This window comes from Eulemur rufifrons, chromosome 6 (genome assembly GCF_041146395.1).
Source record: "Eulemur rufifrons isolate Redbay chromosome 6, OSU_ERuf_1, whole genome shotgun sequence".
Classification (NCBI taxonomy): domain Eukaryota; kingdom Metazoa; phylum Chordata; class Mammalia; order Primates; family Lemuridae; genus Eulemur; species Eulemur rufifrons.
This window is the reverse complement of record NC_090988.1, coordinates 42,804,343-42,826,232: the sequence shown is the minus strand read 5'-3', so window position 1 is coordinate 42,826,232 and position 21,890 is coordinate 42,804,343. Positions and strand designations below refer to the sequence as shown.

The 21,890-nt window shown below is 47.3% G+C and overlaps 1 protein-coding gene across 7 annotated transcripts in view; it reads right to left on the bottom strand.

Annotated features, from left to right (window-relative positions):
• Window positions 1-21,890, bottom strand: part of ME3 (malic enzyme 3) — a 200,809-nt gene that overhangs the window by 19,465 nt on the left and 159,454 nt on the right. For all 7 annotated transcript variants that reach the window (XR_011233692.1, XR_011233693.1, XM_069470955.1 and 4 more), the window contains one exon: window positions 13,755-13,864. Coding sequence is in view for 5 of the 7 variants with exons in the window: in XM_069470955.1 (XP_069327056.1) it covers window positions 13,755-13,864 (110 nt within the window). In the remaining 2 variants the exon portion in view is untranslated. The remainder of the gene's footprint in view (window positions 1-13,754; window positions 13,865-21,890) is intronic.

Below are 21,890 nucleotides of genomic sequence, written 5' to 3'. Positions count from 1 at the left end.
ATCAATTAAGAACCAGACTCTGGGGTACTGAGGACACCACTGGTAACAAAATAGACTAGGTTCATGCCTCTTCATAAGGAAAGAAGTTATTACATGATTACAAAGTATAACAACTGTTATAAAGAAGTTCATGACATGCCTTTTGTTAATTTATGTGCAGAAAAGTGTATTATCAGTATCAACGCACCCTTGCAGCTTCGTGCTTTCCTGTGTACTCTTATGTACTAGTAGTAGTATTCATTCTTCCCTAAACATGCCATGCATTTTTACACTTACATGCTTTTGTCCATGCTGTTCCCACTATCTTTTGATTTCCACTTTAGCTTGATCATTGACCCAAGGATCATTCAGCAGCAGGTTGTTTAATTTCTATGACTTTGTGTAGATTTGAGTGTTTCTGTTGGAATTGATTTCTGATTTTATTCCACTGTGGTTTGAGAAGATACATGGTATGATTTTGATATTTTTGAATTTGTTGAGACTCGTTTTATGACCTAAGATGTGATCAGTCTTGGAAAATGTCCCATATGCTAATGAGACGAATGTATATTCAGTAGTTTTGGGGGTAGAATGTTCCGTAAATATCTGTGGGGTCCATTTGTTCTAGAGTCTCATTTAAGTCCAGTCCTTCCTTATTCATTCTTTGCTTTGATGATCTGTCCAGTTTGGTCAGTGGGGTGTTTTTTTTTTTGAGACAGAGTCTCACTCTGTTGCCCAGGCTAGAGTGAGTGCTGTGGCGTCAGCCTAGCTCACAGCAACCTCAAACTCCTGAGCTCAAGGGATCCTCCTGTCTCAGCCTCCCGAGTAGCTGGGACTACAGGCATGTGCCACCATGCCCGGCTAATTTTTTCTATATATATTTTTTTTAGCTGTCCATATAATTTCTTTCTATTTTTAGTAGAGATGGGGTCTCGCTCTTGCTCAGGCTGGTCTCGAACTCCTGAGCTCCAACGATCCGCCCACCTCGGCCTCCCAGAGTGCTAGGATTACAGGCGTGAGCCACCGCGCCCGGCCGGTCAGTGGGGTGTTGAAGTCTCTGGGAATTAAGATGCTACCATTTATTTCTTTGCTTAGATTTAGTAGAATTTGCTTTATGAATTTGGGAACCTCTCTGTTTGGTGCATATATATTTAGGATTGTTATGTCTTCTTGTTGAATCACTTCCTTTGCTATTATATAATGACCATCTTTATCTTTTTTTTTTTTTTTTACCATTGTTAAAGTCTATTTTATGTGATATGAGAATGGCTACCTTTGCTTACTTTTGGTTTCCATTTGCATGGAATATTTTTTTTCCATCTCTTTATCGTGAGTATGTGTGAGCCCTTATGGTTTAGATGTGTTTCTTGGAGACAGTAAATAGTTGGGTTGTGTTATTTTCATCTATTCAGCTAGTCTATGTTTTTTAAGTGGATTATTCAGACTATTCATGTTCAGTGTTAGTATTAGTATGTGGGATGCTGTTCTGTTCATTATGTTGGATGATACCTTGTTTTGTTTTGCCTCTTGTGCTATTGTTTTACAAGAGCTGTGAGCTTTAACTTTTGAATGTTTTTACATTGGTGGGTATCTATTGTGCTGTTCCATGTATAATGTACTTTTGAGTATTTCCTGCAGGGCTGGTCTAGTAGTGACAAATCCCTTTAATGTTTGCTTATCTGGAAAAGTCTTTATTTCTCCATCATTTATGAAACTTAGTATTGCTACATACAAAATTCTTGGCTGGCTTTAGTTCTTTTAAGAAGACTGAAGATGAGGCCTCAGTCCCTTCTGGCTTATGAGGTCTCCATTGAGAAGTCTGCTGTTAGCCTGATGGGTTTTCCTTTGTAGGTCCGTTGTTGCTTTCATCTTCCAGCTTCTATAACTTTCTCCTTCATTTTGACTTTGGCCAGGGTGATGACTGCGTGTCTTGGAAATGTCCTATTTCCTAAGAATCTCCCTGGGGTTTGATGACCATCTTGTATCTCGGTATCTGAGTCTCTGGTGATAACAGGGAAGTTCTCCCCAATAATTCCCTCAAATAGGTTTTTCCATGCTTTTTGCTTTTTCTTCTTCTCCCTCTGGGATACCTATAAGTTGTATATTGGCTCATTTCACATAGCCCCATATTTCTCTGAGTGATTGTTCATTCTTCTTTGTTCCTTTTGCAGCATCATTTTTCTGACTGAATGGGTTAGTTCAAAAGCCTTATCTTCACACTCTGAGACTCTTTCTTCTGCTGGTCTGGCCTGTTGTTGAAGCTTTCTGCTGTATTTTGTAATTTCTTAAATGACTCTTTCATTTCTTTAAGCTCTGTTATATCCTTTCTTGTGTTGTCTATTTCTTTTGTGAGTTTTTCGTATTTTTCATTCATGTCCTGAAATATTTTTTTGGCTTCGTTGTGTTGGTTTTCAACTTTCTCTTCAATCCCATTTATCTTATTTGCCATCCATATTCTGAATTCCATTTCTGGCATTTTTTCCCCCTAGTCCATCTCTTTCTCCACATTTCTGACAATTTCCTTTTGGTTGGGGTCTACTGATGTGGATCTATTGTGATCCTTTGAGGGTGTGGACCTAGCTTGTTTTTGCATGTTGCCTGAATTCTTTTGCTGGTTTCTTCTCATCTGAAACCTCTTCTCTCAGCTCAGGGCTGACAGCTTTGAGGCACACCTGTTCTCCTTTCCTGGGAACTCTCCTACTTAGTGAGTAAAAGGAGAGGTCCGTAGATAGGGCTTTCATGTTCCTCTTTGGAGGACTGACCCAGTAGGAGAGGAGCAGACTCGCTGAGAGCCTATAAGGCAGCTGCTCACGTGCACTGTCCCATTCCCCTGTGGTTGTCACAGTCCGAGCTGGTGCTGGGAGGAATTTGTACAGAGTGGTGGGGTGGTCCCCCGGCTGCTGTTGGAAGCTCAGGCAGGAGGTTGGGCAAGTCCCTCTCCATGAAGGCAGGTGGTGTGACCTTAGCCAGAGCCTCGGTGTGGTCCTTGGCAGGCACCTGGGAGGGTTGCGGGACATTTGCAGGTACCTGGATGCATCTTGGGACTGCAGCCAGTGGTGGGGTGGGTTGTGGGACCTCAGCAGGTATCTGGACATGTCAGGACTGCAGCTAATGGCAGGTGAGGTTGCAGGACCTCGGCAGGCACCTGGGCGGGTCACGGGACCTTGGTGGGCACCTGGGTGCCTTGTGAGACCTTGGCAGGCACCAGGTTGCACTGTGAGACTGAAGCCAGCAGCGGGATGGATCGCAGAACCTTGGCGGGCACCTGTGCAGGGTGCCGGACCTTGGCAGGTGCCTACACAGGTTGAAGGGATTTTGCTGGTGCCTGGGCAGATCATGGGCTGCAGTGGCTGGGCCACCTGTGGCTGGCTGGGCGGGGAGTCACGTGGCTGGGGCTCTACCTCTGCCCAGGTCCGACTGTGGCTGCTGCTGTGGTGTTACTCCGGTGGTAGCAGCGGTGCTATTGAGATGGTGAGATGGTGTTGGCAGATGCTGAAGGCTGGTGGGTGCCTGCTCTGCTCGGATTCCTGGGAGGTGGCTGGTGAGGGAGATTGGGGGGGGGGCATGGCATCCAGTCACAGTGCACATGAGAGGCCTGCCCTTCCCTGCTCCCTCCCTGGCCTGGCAGGGGGAATGGGAAGGTGGCTGCAATGGAGCTGAGTCCTCTGCAGACCGGGTGCCCTGAGGGTGAGAGCACAGATCGGTGTCTGTCGCAGCGACCCGACCCGGGACCACAAGCTGCCAGAACCCCACTGTGCCCACTGTCCCGTGCAATGCTGCTGCACAGTCTCCAAGCAGTTCCCTGATCAGCTCAGAGGCCTGCTGTGGTGGAGAAGTCCCCTCACAGCTCGGGTTGCAGTGTCTGTGCAGGAGTGTGGAGCCGGGGTGATCTCTCCCCTGCCCCTTCCCCATGTGTGGACACTTCCCTCAGGTACCTCTGAACTTGCTAAGCGGATCACCCTGCCTCTCTCTGCCCCACTTTGGGTGTCTCCAGTTGCTTCTCTGATGATTCACAATGCTGTCTCTGAGATGGTCCATCCCCAGGTGCGTCTCTACCTGAGACCTTTAATCCTCTCCTTGTGAGCAGCGAGTACAGGCTGCTTCTAGTCCACCATCTTTGTCCCTCCCTCCACTGTCTATAAGACCTGTTTCATTTCGTGATTTATTCCCTAAGACTCAGCCCAAATAATCAGCAGGGCATTCCTTTTCCCCCCAGGCACCATTAACCACCCCTTTTCCCAAATCTACTTTTTATCTAACCTGAATGAAGCTGGATTGTAGCATGGTCAGGCCCAGCACTGTACTACATTCAAAAGAAACACTAAGGTGACATCCAAGAAAGCATCAAAAAGCAATTTAAATAATTATTTAAGTCACTTAAAGAAGTGGCGAGAACTGCATTGCACAACCCTCCCCCCAAACCCCCAAATCCTCTTTGTCCATATTTTCTCCAAAGTCCACTTCTTATGGCAGCAGCTCCCCATTTCTGCCTCCTCACATTTCAATGAAAGGATACAAGGGCAGCTGCCATTTATTGGCCTTGGCTGAGTGCTCTGTGTTTACCAGTATTTGCTCATTTATTCTCTGCCCTTAAAACCCACTTTCATTTTAGTTCTACTGAATCAGAATCCGTATTTCAGAAGTTCTCCAGATGACGTGTATGCCCATGTGAGTTTGAGACACACTGAACTAGATGGCTTCTCTGGGCGAGATGCTAGTTACCACTAGGTAGAGGGAGTTTTCTGCTTATCAGAGTCTATCTCAGGGCAGCCTTCTGCCTCCTGAAAGGAGGTGATGTGCACAGCACATGCCACCAGATGGCGCCGAAGGCATTCCATCACAGACATTCCCAAAGACACCACACTGGATGGGTCTTTTCCTTTCTGAGTGTCAAATGTTTTGGGGGGTTATTTCCAGGTTAGTTAACTGGGCTGACTCTCAGAAATTCAGCACTGGATGAGGATGGGAGCTATGACATTCAGCAATTGCACAGATGAGGAAACAGGCAGAGGGTGGCTTGGCCTGCTCAGTCGCCCAGTTGGAAGCAAAGCAAGGAAGCCTGAGGTGCTGCTTCTACCCTTCTAGGTCTGTGCAGCTCAGGCTGACTTTCCCGACTGCAGCTGAAGGCAGCAGGGGAGGCATTACGGGGTTTCCCTGGGGGACATCCGAGCGGGGTGGCAGTGGAGACAGAGGGACATGAAGTTAGGCAATGGATGCCAACATTCAGCCGTGGCTCTGGAAGGGATGAGGAACACACAACAGTGGGAAATCTGATGGGAAAGAGTCACACATTTCAATAAAAGGATACAAGGGCAGCTGCCATTCATTGATCACTCTTATTGTGGCCTAGGCTCAGTGCTATGTGCTTACTAGTAATTGCTCATTTAATCTTCCCAAAAACTCTATGAAGTAGGTACTAGTGTGCTCCCATTTTTTCCCCACAGAAGTGGAAAGTGAGGCTCAAAGAAAATAGAAACAATCAGGACAGAACTGAATCCTGCCATCAAATGTATAAGCCCTCTGCCTTCATGTCCACGTCCTTTGCCTCTCCTGTTACCACTGATGTGCTGTTCCCACTCCTGGTTACAACACCACTTGTGCATTGGATCCCATCCTTTTTGTCCGCTGAAGGAATGTTTCCTGTTAGTCCCTCCCCTGTTTCTTGCATATTCAATTTCTCTCTCTCTATTGATCATAGCTATCAGCACATAAATACATTATAAAGCTTTCATATTTACAAAGCTCTCCCTTGACCCTATATGGTTCCCACCCTATTTCATACTCCCCTTCATAGCAAACCATTCTAAAGAGCTGAATATAGTCACTGCCTCTGTTTCCTTTCTTCTCAGTCTCCATGAAACCCAGTCCAATCAAGTGACTGACCCACCTCTTGTCAAGGTCACCCAGCACCTCCACCTTGCCAAATTCGGTGGTCAATTCTAAGCCTTCCTCTTCCTTGACCTCTCTGTAGCATTTGATACTGTTGCCCATTCTTTTTTTTTTTTTTTGAGACAGAGTCTTGCTCTGTTGCCCAGGCTAGAGTGCTGTGGTGTCAGCCTAGCTCACAGCAACCTCAAACTCCTGGGCTCAAGCAATCCTTCTGCCTCAGCCTCCTGAGTAGCTGGGACTACAGGCATGCGCCACCATGCCTGGTTAATTTTTTCTATATATATTTCTAGTTGTCTATATAATTTCTTTCTATTTTTAGTAGAGACAGGGTCTCGCTCTTAGTCAGGCTGGTCTCGAACTTCTGAGCTCAAAAAATCCACCTGCCTCGGCCTCTCAGAGTGCTAGGATTACAGGTGTGAGCCACCGTCACCCATTCTTTCTTTTGGGAAACTCTTTCTGCACTTGGCTTCTGGAACCCCACACTCACTGAGTACTTCCCTGGCTACTTCTTCATGGCCTCTTTTCTGGGATCTTCCTTGGAGGCCATACTTAGAAGTGACATGACATGCTAACTAAAGACCAGAGCTCAAAAAGAAAAAGAACAGTTCTTAAGCCCAAAATTATAAAGTCTGGCAGTAAATTTATAATCTCCATCATTAACTTGCATTTTTCGGGGGCTCTTGGGCTATGTGCCAGGGATTTAAAATTGGAGAGGAAGGAAGCTACCAAGATTTTTGAAGGTAACTACCCTGAAAGCCCGTGGGTCCAGGGATGTGCTGGAACATGGCTTGTGCCCATAAATGCCACAGGCAGCTGAAAGTGTGACTCGTTGTTCCCATTCATGACAAAAGAAAACCAAATTTTCTTTTTTAGAGGGAGCTTTCCATAATTACATTTCCTGCAAACTTAGTGCTTGAGGTTATAAGTTCAGGAAATAGCACAAAGGACAAGCTGAAAATGTAGTTTCTGCTCTTAACAGTCACATTTGACAAAGTTAAAGGAGTTCTCTGCTGAACAATGGATTATTGGAGGAAAGAGAAAGAATTCATTGCTTTATCAGGTGAAGGAGGACTGCTGACCCAGGCGGCAAGAAGGACAGGGAGAGTTAGGCTCAGTCAGGGTCTGGCCAAGGTGGCCTTGGAGGCCTGGCAGGACTGGACAGCCTCTATGATAGGACCAGCCCTACCTCCATGATCCACGAGAATTACCTTCCCACAGCAGCTACTACCATTCATGTATTCCCATAGCAGTTACTGCCATTCATTTATTCATCAGCGTGTACTGAACTCCTGTTCTGGGCCTTCACTGGGCTAGGCCTTGAATATACAAAGATGAATAAAAAAGTCTTATTCTCAGGAGTTGCCAGTATAAATGTTTAGAAAATTCAGTTCCTTATTAGACACCAAGCAAAGGTCTTCTACACTACTTAGACACTATTTCTATGTCATAGGGAGTTTTCTAGAGCCCCTGGACTCTCTAGAGGGCAGTTCCTGGCCCATGGAGAAGGCAGGGTTAGGCCTATTCTGCCACAATGTGGAAGGAGCCAGGGGGAATAATTACCATGTTCTTGGCTTCTCTGGGGTGTTAGCTGTTGCGGCAGGCTGAAAGGGACATAGGTCTCAGAGGAGCCAGGATCAGATACAGGAGACTGATATGAATCTCAGGGCTGGGGACAGCACTGGAAGAGAAGAAAAGCCTCAGAACCCAGGACTTAGTGAAAAGGAAGGCTTTGGGAACTGGGCAGAGATGAGGTTAAAGAGACCAAGGGAGTTTCACTGTGGAGGAGAGACCAAGGAGAGACCTGGAACTGCTGCTCAGTGTGTGTGGTGGTGGGCAAGGGTGCCAGAGAGGACAGTAGACCCCTGACAGCCAAAAGTAACCATGGTGTCTTGTTAATAGGACAAACCAGCTGGACAAAGCCTTCAGAGCTGGGCTGTCCCCTCCTGCCTGTCCCCTATGTGGCATCTAGGCCAATGCAAAGTCCTCTGTCCCATGCCAATGAGGTTGTCATCTTCCATTGGCTGAGAGCCCCATCCATGGCCCTGGGGAACTTTGAAGCATTCTGCAAAGTGGGCAATCACTGTCCAATGTCACTCCTGGGTTCTCGGGAAGGGTGGGGTCATCTAGGCGCCTGTGGCTTGGCCCTGGATGCAGTGTCCTGGGTGAGGTGACACTTGAGCCTTTAAGGACAAACAGACACTAGCCAAGAGCAGGAAGGGAGTTCTAGGCAAAGGGACCAGCATATTCAAAGTCACAGGCATGGCAGAAAACTCACAGAACGGTGACTTATGCAATGGGCTGGAAGAACAGGGCATATGAGGGAAATGGAGATGGGGCCCTGCCTCTCTTCGCCTCAGGCTTCCCTGTTCCTGTGCTCACACTTGCCCCCCTCCTCACCCTCATCAAAACCTCTCTGTCTTGGATCTCGCCCCTTCTGTCCTTCCTTCTATACCTGTTTGTCGAGAGCCTGCTATGCACCAGAGATGTTAGTAACAGGTACCAGAAACTGACTATATTCCTGTTCCTGCCTATACATTACTACAATCCTACAACCACCTAGTGCCATGAACGAGCTGGAAATGCCTAACTATGAATTGACGTAGGCTCCAACCAACCAGAATAGACGCTGCCTAATAAAGGCACCCTGGCCACTCTGGCGATACTGGCTGATGAGCAGCTGTGGCTGTTAAAACTGCTATGTCCATTTCACAGAGGAGGAAAAGCAGGCTTTGAGAATTTAAGCCGCTTGGCCCAAGCCCCAAGCCCCAAGCCCCAAGCCCCAAGCAGGAAAGTGGGGTTCAGACCTAGACTTGTCTCAGTCCAACGTCTGACTGTTAAGCACTCTGGCTCACAATTAAAAGTGTGAAGGGTGACGATGGCCTGACATAGTGCACAGGTACCCTGACAGGCTGCCTGGCCCAGGAATGTGGCAGAACTGGGGTGAGGCAGGGCCAGGGAAGGCTGGTGGGGTGGAGGATGCCTTGGGCCGGTGAGCCAGCGGGGCTTTCCGTCTCCAGCCACCCTGTGTGGTCAGCTTGCACGTGGAGGCCAGGAACCTGCGGTCACTAGGCCGGCAGCATCCTGGCCCTGGCTCCTCGTGCGTGGCTCTCCTTCCTTCCCTAGGACAAAACTGGCCTGTGCCCCAGCTTGGCCATCCCCACTGCCTTTCCCCTTTCAGACCTCTCTTTCCTCCCGTAAGAGCAAAGATGCTTCTCTGCACCCAGCTGAAACAACAGAAGTCACCTGAGCCTCTGCCTCTTCCAAATTCCTGAAGAGGCTGCCAGCGATGAGTCAGTGCGTCGGCAGCTCCGCTTGCCAAGGACCAGCCCAGGCCTGGGCTGAAGCCGCATGTGAGTCTGAGCTGGGGCGGGAGGGAGCGGATCAGAAGCCCTGGGGAGCTCTTTTCCCATCAACTGCGGGGGCTCCAGAGGCCCAGCCCCGTGGCCAGCCCCGTGGGGTCAGTGGTTCTGAGGTGCGTGGCACAGGGGGACCAGCTGGGAGACAGTTCAGATAACCTGTCCCAGGCTCCTGCTCAGCACCAGACCATGGCCCTGCTCTCACAGAGCTTAGACTTCAGTTATATCTTTCCTTGTTCCACTGCGGACGTGAGGCTGGGCTGGGGCTCAGAGCAGGTAGCATAGCCCTAGTCTCATTTTCATGTGGGTTGCTTGGTTCCAGCCTCCGCCACATGTGGCTCCCAGGCAGATTCTGAGAATCTGTCCCCAGGCCCTGCTGGGTGGACTGTGCCAGTCCCCAGCTGGTTTTGGTTTCCGTTTACTATGATTCCTCACTGCTCGCTCCTCCCTCCCTCCCTCTCCCAGCCCTCTTCAATCCTGTGCATGGAGGTACTCCTCTCCTACTTTTGAGCACAGCTAGGTAGTTTTCTATTTCATTTCTCCTTACTTTGCATTTGGCAATACAAGGGCACAGTTCCAGCATGGGCTGAATCTTCCATGTTGGACCCTTAGACCTGGAATTCCTCGCCAGTCTTCCCATTGCCCTTGCAGCAATGAGAACACACATCACAGGCTTCTGCTCCCATCACTAACCAGCCGTGACCACAGGCGGGTCCCTTCCATTGCTCGGCCTCATTTTCAGGTCTGTGTGCTACAGGAGTCAGAAGAGGGGATGGGGACAAGGAGGACGAGAGGACGAGAGCAGCTGGATGCCAGGAAGCAGCGACACTCACACTCATGCAGCTCTGGAATTTAGTCCTTAATGAGAAGACCGTCTCCACCATCACACACACACACACACACACGTGCGCGCGCACGAGGGAGCAATAGGCAGTTTGATATCACTGAGACTGGGGAGAATTCCAAGTCAGAAATAACTAGCTTCTAGTCCCAACTTTGTGTCTGTCTGGTAGTGTGGCTGTGAGCAAGCTTTAACCCCTTAGACTTCAGTTTTCTTATTAGTGACATGCGACAGCTATGTCTGTCTTCCCACGAGGGGAGGAGGTTGCCAGGAACTTGTGAGATAGTGTGGATGAAAAGCACTTTTTCAACCTAAATTTCTGTGTGCATGCAAAATATTATTTGGCACAGTTTAGGTCCCCTGGGAAGCAGATTCTGAGACATGGAGTGTCAGGGATGTTTTTAGGAAGTACCGTTGTGGGAAGGAGGGGAAGGAAGCAGGATGGGTCCAGGGGAAAGCTGAGCTGCGACATAGGCCCCGAAGCCTCAGCCTCATGGGGAGCTCGGGCTGTCCTGCATTGGACTGAAATAGCTGGGCCTTTGTGTTCCCTCATCCCTGGGTGAGGATGGCCGCAGCAGGGCAGGACCGTGGGGGAGGTGGCTTTCTGTAGCTGAGGCTCTGCCTGACGCAGGCTCTGCCTGATGTGCGGACAGCCTTGCTGTCGGCTGGGGCAACAAGCCCTTCCTTGCAGGAGGATCTGGGCAGTGCATGTCCATGCCCACCTCTTCATTGTTGTTAATGACATGGTCACACCTAAATGCCAGGCTGCACGGATCAAAGTGCCACTGCCGTTCCAGCACTACCTGCCAGCTCTCCTCATGACTTCCAGATTGATGGCTTTAGACTTTAATTTCTGAGAAAAGAATGGGAAATTCCTCTTTTGTTTACTGTGGGACCCAGAAAACTATTCCACCTGGCTTTGCCTGGGAGCGAAATAGACTCTAGAAGCAGGACATAAAAACCAATGAATTTAAACAAATGAATTGATTTAATTGAAAACAAAAAGCTCCATGTGTATCCATGCAGTATACACATGTGAATATATGTATACATCTGACTATGAGCACACGGGGGTGTTCAGAGTAGACACAGCACATGAATGGGTGGCTGTGCTTGCAGAATGTGAGCCTGTGTGCGTAGATATCATTCATTCATTCTTTAAACATCTATTAAGCATCTACGATGTGCCAGGCACTGTGCCGGGAGCTGGGGAACGGGAATAGACAAGACGTGGCTCCTGCCTCTGGAAGGAAGCTTATCATCTCGTGGGGAGGCAGACGACACAGTACGGGCATTCGAGGTACAGGGTGGTAAGAGGACTAACAGCGGGGACACCTGGGTGGGTACCAAATCAGACCGGGGGAGCAGGGGCTGATGTGCGGCCTCCCCTGGGCAGGAGACCTGGAGCCGAGTCTTGAAGGGTGAGTAGGAATTGCTCCGGCAAAGACAATGGGAAAGGGTGAGCAGGACTTTCACATGCAGAGAGGAATGACCGGTAAGGAGGTCACAGGAGTAGAAGTGAAGGCAGGGTCAGAGGAGAAAAGAGATCGTGAAGTCTTACGTTTTCAGTGAAAGAGTGTGAACTTTCTCATGAGAGGGGGCGGCGTGGTGAGTCATATTTTCATCCAGCGGCACATTCTAGCAGCAGTATGGGCGGATGGGGGCTGGGGGACGGCAGGGCCCGGCTGTGTTCCTGTGAGTGTGTTTATGAGGATGTACACACACGTGGCTGTCTGTGTGTCTGTACAGCTGGAGACTGTGCACCAGGTGCGCCGGCTGCATGGACTTGATTTCCACTCCCACCCTCTGGCCTTGGGAACCCAGTGGGCTCAGGGGCCGGCTGTCCTGCTGCTGACTCATGTGTGAGTGGCATGCCAGGGGAGCTGGGCAGGGGCTGGCGCCAGGTGCTTCCTCCAGGGCCACACACACACCCCTGCCTGCCTGGGCTGACAGTGGGGGACTGGCAGCAGGGACAGAATGCTTTCCTCTCCTAGCCAGTCTTCCTGGATGGCACTGTCCTGCCCTGCCTGAGTCCTGGCTGGTGCGGTGACACTGGGCTAGCCCTGCCAATGCCTGTCCCAGGCCCGGGCATCAGGGCAAGGTGGAGACGGAGGGAAGACAGCTGATGGGGAGGAGCTGCCATGACCCAGCTTTCCCCTTCTGGGTGTCCTCTCTCTGGGCACCCACTCTTCAGACACTGAAGTCATATATTTTGAACTTAATTATCTAGCAATGTGCTGTAACTGTGATATCTTGCCTTTTAAAAATTTATGACACCCAATACAAAAAATCATCTACCACATTTCTTATACCCTGTAATGACCATGAGAGAAAAAAAGGCACTTGGTTTGCAATATGAGTATAAGACCTGGGAATGGTATGGTAAGTGGTCATGAACTTGGAATTTAGAGTTCAAACGCCTGGCTCAAATCCCAACTCTACACTTACTGGCTATGAAAGTTACTTACTCTCTGTGCCTCAGTTTCTTCATTTATAAAACAGAGATGCTAATATCTCATAAGATTAAATGTGTAAAGTGCTTGGAACAGTGCCTGATTTATCATAAGTATTGGGCTATAAACTTTAGCTATATTACCTGGGTTTGAGTACTCTTAAGTCTATCCCTAACTCACTTGATGAAAGATTATAATCTCTTTGTACTTCTAGAGAAAACATCTGGCAAGACAAGAAGTTGGCCAATCTTTATCTCCAAGGACAAACACCTGCCCCCCATCAACTTGTTCGTTCTATCTGACATAGATCTTTTGTTTTAAATGATTTTGCTTGGCAAACTTCATTTATTAAATAATAACCTACGTGGAGTCACCGAGGTTTCTTTTGGGCTTTACAAAATGCTAGGAATAGCTCACAATGTTCCTGCCTGTGAACTCCTGGATCAGCTGAGGTAATTTTTGAGAGGCCAGTCTTTCTACTCCACCTTCATAAACTAGCACCTCCACAGCTAGAAGCAAGTGCCTTCAGATATTTCTGGGCCATAGAATAGGTAACCACGTGGACCCTGAACAAGAAGATGCTTCATGTTGGCTTTTGAAGTGCTCTGTGTCCCTGGTGCCAGTGTCTGTCGGGGCAATCCTTCTGCATAGCACACATTCCAGCCAAATTCAGAGAAGGAATTGTCCTGACTCCCCAACAGGGACACACCAGGAAAATCCAAAAGCAAGTTCTTATGGCTGGGGAAGGCCATTTTTATGGTGATTGATGTTTTGGTCCAATGAGTTCTATGTGCTAGTACTTTCTATACATTAGCGCTTTAAATTTTCACAATACTCTTGCAAGGCAGTTATTACCTTCTTCATTGAATAGATAATAAAACTGTGGTCAGAGTAGTGATTTGTCCAAGTTCAACTAGCTAGTAAGTTACAACAATGTTCAGAATTTCTTACATATATTAAATCACATAATTCTTACCTACCTCTGCAGCAGTAATGGTCTCCATTTTATAGACCAGGATACTGAGGCTTAGCAAAGTTAAGGGACTTGTTCGAGGTCCCAGAACTAAGAATTAGCCAAGTGGGAGTTGACTACGAGTTTAATGTTCTTTCTTCAATAACTGCTGGCAGCAAACCAGCCATGAGGTGAGGCTCCTCCCCCACCCCTTAGACATCCTGGTGAGGTTTGAAAAAAGGTGTTAGTCTCCAGTGGCTTTGTCAGCTGGGGTGGAAACCTACCTTGGATGTCATCATTGAACATGCAGTACTTGTTGCGGTATTTGTTGAGCAGGCGGAAGGCGTTGGCATTGGCAAAGTCTTCAAACTGGATGAGGCAATTTATTCCAAACCTGTGTGGAGGGAGAGGAAAAAATGCACCTCCCCTTGAGGCAGACTCCTGGCAGATCCCAGCCTACACTGGGGAGGGGAGAAGTGCAGGCCAGGGGGTGGGAGGTGGCCTAGTTCCTTCACCTAGGTTTTTGCCACCTGGCTGGCTCCTGGACTCCTAGGCTTGGAGCCCTGCCTGCCCCATCGTGGACAAGGATGGGGAAGGGAGAGAGTAGGGCACTGGGCTTGTGGTTAGCCAAGCCAACATTATTGTAGCTAATGTGGGCTGGTGGCTCCCATGGGCTGCCATGGCAGACCCCAGGAGGGCCAGGATGGCTGAGATGGGACCTGCCTTCTCTGTAGCCTGTGGCCACCTGAGATCCCCAAAGAAGGCTCACGCCAAACCCAAGGACATGCAAAGAGCCCAGCTTCCCCACCACAAGTAACTGGGGACCCTCTGCAGCCTCCAAACATCTCCCCTGCTGGACCCTGAGGCCTGGAGTTCCTCCACTAGAGAACTCTCTGGGTCAGGCATTAGTCCTTGGTAAGATGTAAGAAAGGTTGGGAAGAGCCATTACATTAAGTCACTGTCATCTACTAACATCTTGGCGAAGGTGTTCTCCAACTTGCAGGTACAGAAGAATCAGTTAAAGAGCTTGTTTAAAAAGCAGGTCACCAGGCCCATCTCACAGGGAGTCTCAGTGAGGGTGGCACCGGGGTCAGGAATCCACATTTTAAACAAGCATCCCAGATGGTTCTGATTCTGACAGTCTAGAGACCTTCAAGAGGCACTGCCTTGGTGGGGGAAGACAATGCCCGTGAAGCTGCTTGCTGTGCCTTATTTAAAATCTATGCTAGCATTGTCTCCTAGATTTCAGGGTCTTCCTAAAAAGTGACTGGGTTTGCTAGAGTTTTATAACCCATTTTCCTTTTAACGATTGTCTGTAAGGAAGCTGAGAGTGAAGTTTTCTGCTCATTTGCAATAGGCCCCCCAGCCTAGGTCTTCTGCACGCAGATTTCCTCCTTATTCAATCCTTGCTATTTGATCCTGGTGTTTGATAGTTTTGTTGATGTCTCTTAGCCTTTTTGGAAGCAAGTGTGGTATGAATTATTAAAAATTACTTAACACATGGACAAAAAATCGGTTTCATCTGGGGACAATTCATGACTAACAGAATCTGAGGTCATGTTCATTGAGAAAAAATGTCCCGATTGATCTGTAAGGAGTGTCAGGGCACGTGATCGGGAGAAGTGGCCTGCCATTCCACGCTGGTACAAACTACAGGCTTGGGACCAGCTTGGGACCAGCTGTAGAAAGATTTATTACATTGTTAGACAAGGTGGCTGGGGCACCCACTTGGTGGGCTTCCTACGCTCTTGGGGCATCTTTCAACTTATTTATTTTTAATTTGTATGGATATCTAATAGTTGTACATATTTATGGGGTACATGTGATATTTTGATACAAGCAAACAATGTGTAATGATCAAATCTGGGTAATTGGGATGTCCGTACCCTCAAACGTTTATCATTTCTTCATGTTGAGGTTACTCCAAATCTCCTCTTCTAGGTATTTTGAAATATACAATAAATTATGATTAACTAAAGTTAACTATTGTGTGACTAAACACTAGATCTTGTTCCTTCTATCTAACTATATTTTTGTACCCATTAATTGGGGCATCTTTCTTTTCATTTTATTATTTTTTTAAAATTTCAAAATATTAAGGGGGTATAAATGTTTTTGTTACATAGATACTTTGTATAATGTTGAAGTCAGGGCTTTCAGGGGCATCTTTCTGATGAGGCCGGTGGCTATGAGGGAATGAGGAGCATTGAAATGGCCCAGAAAACATTTTTTCTAACCTCATAATTTTGTGTATGGCTTACCCCATCCAGCAGAAATGCTAACGGGTGGGCAAATATTTTCTCCTGCCATGGTCCTTCCAGAGCCTTAGCTGGTCAGAGCTGCTGGTGGGGGTCCTTGGAGATGGGATCGTGTCACAGGAGCAGAAATGCAGAGGCAGGGACTTGCCATAGTTGGGGCTAAGAGTGCTGGGTGTGGGTCGGGAGGCCTGTAGGCCTGACCTGGCTTCCCACACACAACCGAGTGACCTGTGCGTGTCACTTCACTGCTCAATTCTGTCTTGGTTTCTCAAGTGTCAATGGGCACAATAATATCTGCCTGGCCAACTCCTGTGGGCTGTTATGAGGGTTAAAAGCTGAGGGTGACTTTTTTTCCCCTCCAGAATAATTGACAAATAAAAATCGTATATATTTAAGCTGCACAATGTGGTGATTCGATATAGGTATACATTGTGAAATGATTACCGCAACCAAGCTAATTAACATATCCATCACCTCACATAGTTTCCACTTTGTTGTGTGTGTGGTAAGAAAACTTCAGATCTATTCTCAGCAAACTTCAAGTATATAACACAGTTTTATGAACTAAAGTCTGGGGGTGCTTTTTAGACTGTAAAGTGCTCAATGCAAGTGTCATTCTGGCCCAAATCTTATTCACAGTCATAGAGCAAGTGCTGATGGGGTTGCGGTCGGGGCTCACTGTGTCTGCTGACCACCATCCAGCTCTCTTTCCGTTGTACTGGGAATAGAAATGACAAATAAAACCTCCCATCACAAATATAATGCCATGCTCGCCAGGCCAAAATTGACTGTGAATTTTTGTTCAGGGTATGAATTTCAAGTATTTGGATTGGGAGTGGGGAACAGAATGTCTTTGGTTGCTGGTGACATTTTGCTATATATAATTCCTACAAGACTCCCAGTGTTGCTCCACAACTGGCCTGGAGCTAAAATACTGAAAAGGTCAGATAACAAAACAATGTAATGAACGTTCTCTGTCTCTGTTTCTGTCTCTGTCTCCCTCATACACACACAGACACACACAACCTTTAAGCAACACCACCACTCATCTGCTGAGGTAAAAATAAAGCAAGAATTATAAATAAGTACTTTTGTTCAGTGCCTGATACTATTTCATATTTAATTCAGTTTTATATAAGAAATCGTGCTCCCTTCCATGGAGCAATTTGACGGCATATAGAGTAAAACCTCGTTAATTCAGGTTACTTTAGTACTAACTTGGAATTGCATAAAAGGCTACGTGGATCACCCATCCAATAACTTGGACTCAGAATTCCTAAGACTCCTTGGATTTAAGGACCTCTGGAACCCCTATCCACCTTGGACACCCATCCCCATGGCTGCTCCCTGGACCTTTTATTACCAGAAACCACTCCTATTCTAGGGTTTCACACTGTCCCCTCAGTCTCTGACTGTAGTCTCTCCTTCCATGTCCCCTGACTTCCACTACACCTGCTCTCTGTCAGCATCGAGACCCCTGGGCCCTTCACCATGTCATCCAAGTCCCTCAGCCTCTCCATTATGGCTTTTCATGAAACTGGATCACTATCCAGTCTGAACCAAAGGTGGTTACTTCAGTGACTGTCTTAGTACCATCCATCATCCATCATCCAGCCAGCCAGCCAGCCAGCCATCCAGCCATCCATCTATCCATCACCCATCTATACACCATGCATCCCTCTGTCATCCATTCATCTATCCATCATCCATCCATCCATCTGAAAACATCTAGTGGGCACTTATGGTGAGCCAATACTGTAGCTCAATGTTTTAAGAAGAGGTGGATACATGAAGAAGTTGGTGGAAATTTAGTGTTTTAAGCTTGCAAAACCAAAATTTCAAAGTGGAAATTTAAATGGCTTAGTGAAAAACATGTTCTCATCCATGTACGTCCAAATATAGGTAATAGGCTTTCACCATAACACTTATTTAAATGTTAGTTATCAATTGCTTTTCATATTCCCTAAAATACTAACAACAATGGTAACCAAAATAGCTAGCCTTTATTGAGTGTTTATTACCTGCTGGGTAATAAATCATGCTGAACTCTTTATATATATTAACTCAATTAATCTTCACATGACCTTATTATACAGGTACTATTTCCAGAGAAGAAACCCTGAGCTACAGAAGTCAAGTTATTTATTCTATTGCTCTTGGTGAGTGGTGGAGCTGGAATTTGAATCTGGCTCTATCTGACTCTAGAATCTGCCTTACTTTAGTTTTAATAGCCATACAGATTTGCAGAAGATAAAGCTAAATATGTAATCAAGCTGGATTTCTTCCCCCATTGGGAAAGACAGTGCCATATGGTGAAGAAAACACTGAACAGAGAGATAGGAAAACTGTATTCTTTCTCTGTTTCTGACAAACACTAGGAGTCTTGGCTGAGTCCCCTTTGTCTCTCTGGGTCTCTGTTTCCTGGTCTGAGAGCGTTGGAGGAATAGCATAAGCTACTTAATGTATGGGGTTGAAGTTAATACACACCAGGAGCCTCACTCAGATAGTTCTACAAGTGCAAAGCCGGGAGGTCAGACCATGTGATAAGAAAATCTGGAGAGTCGGTGTCTTAGAGCCCTTTCTGTGTTTACACAAACCATATCAGCTGGGTGGGCAGGGCTGAAGAGCCACCCTCCAGGAGCACCCCCAGGGGCCCCGCTTAGGGCCCCCTACTCAGGGCTCTGGGCAGTTTCCTGATTTTAGTTCTGGCAGTGGCCTTGCTGTCCTCCTGTCCTGCCAGAAACCACCCTTACCCAGGAGGCTCCTGCTTATCTGTCCCTTTCTGCACTTTTGAATTCTTTACCCTGTAACCCTGGCAGCAGCTGAGGAACATCTGACGCTTCTCCAGTGGGGAATTTCTGCAATAGAGAGAAAGGCACCTCCCCAAGCCACACACAGAGCTGCACAGACTTCTCAACCCTGGGGACTCATCTAGGAAATGGCCTTGGAGCTGCCAGGGAAGGCCTTCCGAGGCTAGGGATCACTTAAAGACACAAGGCTGATGGGTGGATGTTTGATATTTTTCCCCCAGTGCTTAGGCAAGGGGAAGCCTGCAAATGGTGACCTGTGCCTAGGGGTCCCGATGAACTGTGTGCAATAGTATGACAAGACCTGGGCCATAATCAACAGAACCTGGCACCTGCCACCTGTGATACAGCCTCCCAAGGGCATGGAGGGTCCGAGGTGGCTGGCTGTTCTGCCATTCCCTCCATCAAGCTGACCAAATGCAGAGTGAAAGATGCTGGTAGAGCAGAACATTCCAGGGCTGCAGACCTGGTTTCTCTCTTCCATAGGTCAGGACCTGCCATTTTTTCAAACACCGGGGCCTGACCTCCTTCAGGCCTGAACAAACATGAGGGACCAGGGAGGAGCAGGTGAACTTGCTCAGCCTGTCTCTAAATAGAATGACTAAAAGCTACCACTCATATTTCCATGGGAGTCTACTGTGTTCCCTCAACAAAAAACACACACACAAGATTCCTACAGCAGAGTGTTCAGTGGGAATATCAGTTGTAACCCAAGGGAAAACTATTTTTTTTCCTTCCATGAACTAGAAATTATAGAATCATAAAAACTCTAGGTCTTTTTTTTCTATTTTACATATTCCATTAAACTCTAATCCCTTGAGATGCTCTTAGAAAGAGGTTCTGTGATTAAATAAGTTTGGAAAACTATATATTCTCTATAGCAAACATGATAAAGGCTCTGAAAAGTTCGGCATTAATTTAACCCAGTATTTTCTAAACTTACTTGACCAGAGACTTTACCTCGCTGCATCCTACCCTCCCTACCTATGGTGAGGCATATTTTGAGATACATGACTCTCTGCAGAAAGAACTTTGTACAGGCAGGGCTGAGTAGATTCAGGGCAAAGCCATCTCTTCTTGGGATTACTGCAATTGGTATAATCCTGCAATGACTGATCTCATCTCCTTTGAGTTTATTCATGATTCCCCAATCCATCCTCTATGTCTCTCAAAGCACAAGCAGGCCACTTATTTTCTGAAAATCCTAAAAGGGCATCTGCTGCTTTTGGGGTTATGTCCAATTCCTTAGGTGGTGTTCACTTTGACCACAACACACACCCATGTCAACACCTGCCACTCTAGACACATTTTGCTGCTTCCCAACCACTCTGGGCCCTTGCATAGTTCCATGTCTTTGCTCAAGCTACTGGTTCTCTCTGCCCAGAAGGCCCCTTTTTGCTCAGATCAACTTCTTCTTAAACTGTAAGGCCCAGCTCAAATGTCACCTCTTCTAAGAAGCTTTCCCTGACCCATCTCTTTCCCTACTCTTCGGATAGTGCTAATTCTTCTCTTCTCTGGGCTCCCATAATATTTTGGACATATCTATAACAACATATGCAACATTGTATCATAATTGTTTATTGACATCTGTTCTAATTCACTTAAAGAAATGTGTTGGGCAAGGTATCTTCTTTGTGCCAGGGGCTATACTAGGTATGATATAAAAATTTCATTCAACAAACATTTATGAGTGTCCACTATAAACAAGGCATTATACTACTGGTAAAATACAAAGATAAATATAAGGACCTCATTGTCAAACCAGGACACAAGAAAGTAAAAAAGCATTTGCAACACACTGTGGCAAGGGTAATAATAAAGGTATGTGCTGGGCACATGGGAAGCCTCAAGGAGGGCAGGCAGCTCTGCTGGGGGGAGAGGCGGTGAGGGCTTCATGGAGCAGGAGGCTCAGAGGCGGGGATTGAGGAAGAGCAGAGGTTTCCAGACACACCCTGAGTGAGTGGCGACAGGGGAGAGAAAAGGGCGTCTCTGGCAAAGGAGACAGCATGTGCATGTGGACTGAGAGAGTATGATGCCTTCCTGGAGCTGCGGGAAAATACACAGCTGGATCTTGGTAGAGGGGTGAGAATGGGGAGGAGGTGGGGAGAGACAAGGCTGGGGGGACTTCAGGGGCCACCCCTTTACATGTCTGTGTAAAGAGCCAAAATAGTCTGGAGGGCAATGGGGACCCACTACAGGGCTTTTAGGCAGGAAGGTGGCATGTGTTTTAGGAAGTTCATTCTGGTGGCAGAGTGGGTGATGGATGGACAGCTGGGAGGACATACGAGACATGGAGGCAGTGAGAGATCACGAAGTCCTGGTGTAAGGTACTGGGGACACCAAGGGAGAGAAGGTTTGGGTAAAAGATGTTAAGGAGGTAGAGAGAGGAGGAAAGGCAGAGTGTGGGGGAGTGGAGAGAGTTTTGAAATCAAGTATTGATTGAAATCACTTATTAAATATGTGACCTTAGGCAAGTTATATAAAACAAATTTCAGTCTTCACTGATAACAGAGTAGGATAATAATACCTCTCTTGCCATCTTGTTGTGAGAGATAAATGAGATAATGTGTATAAAAATCCTGGCACACTGTAGGCATTGAGTCCACAGAGGCAATGATCATTAAGGACAGGATTTAATAACAGCCAGACGTGGAGATGAAGGAGAAGGAGGAGTCCATGGTAGGGTCCTTTCCTCATCGAGGCTGAGGATAGGGAAAGATGAGAAAACTTACTAGGTAAGGCAGACTTGGCACATGTTGAGTCTGAGGTGCCACGGGATGTTCAAATGGATGTGTTCATGAAGCAGTAGGCTCTGCATGAGGTTCGGAAGAAAGGAACGTGAAGCTCAGGGCCCTGTGAGTAGCTGAAGACATGGGATTGGATGAGGCTCCTCAGGCAGCACGTGTATAGTGAGCAGAGAGCAGGACCAAAGACAGAACCCTGGGCTACACCTACAACCATGGAGCAGAGAGAGGTGGTGGAAGAGAGTCCAGCCAAGGAAAGTGAGCAGGAGACCCACCAAGATGGAAGGTGGCCAGCAGAGCAGCTGCCACAGGAGCCACGCAAGGGGCTGTGGTCAGGAGTGTCAAATGCTGCCGAGATGTCAAGTGAAAGAGGTACCACAACGTGTCTATTGGAGTCGGCATTTAGAAGATCACTGGTGACCTTTGCAGACTACTTTTGGTGGAGTGACAGGGAGGGAACCACACAGCATGGGGTTAACGTGTACATGGAAAGAAGGAAATGTCGGTGATTACAAATTTCAAGAAGCTTGGTTATGAAGTAGGTGACAGCCACTGGAGGATGCAGGACTGAAGGATGGATTTGCTTTTAAGATGGGAGATGTACATGTGAG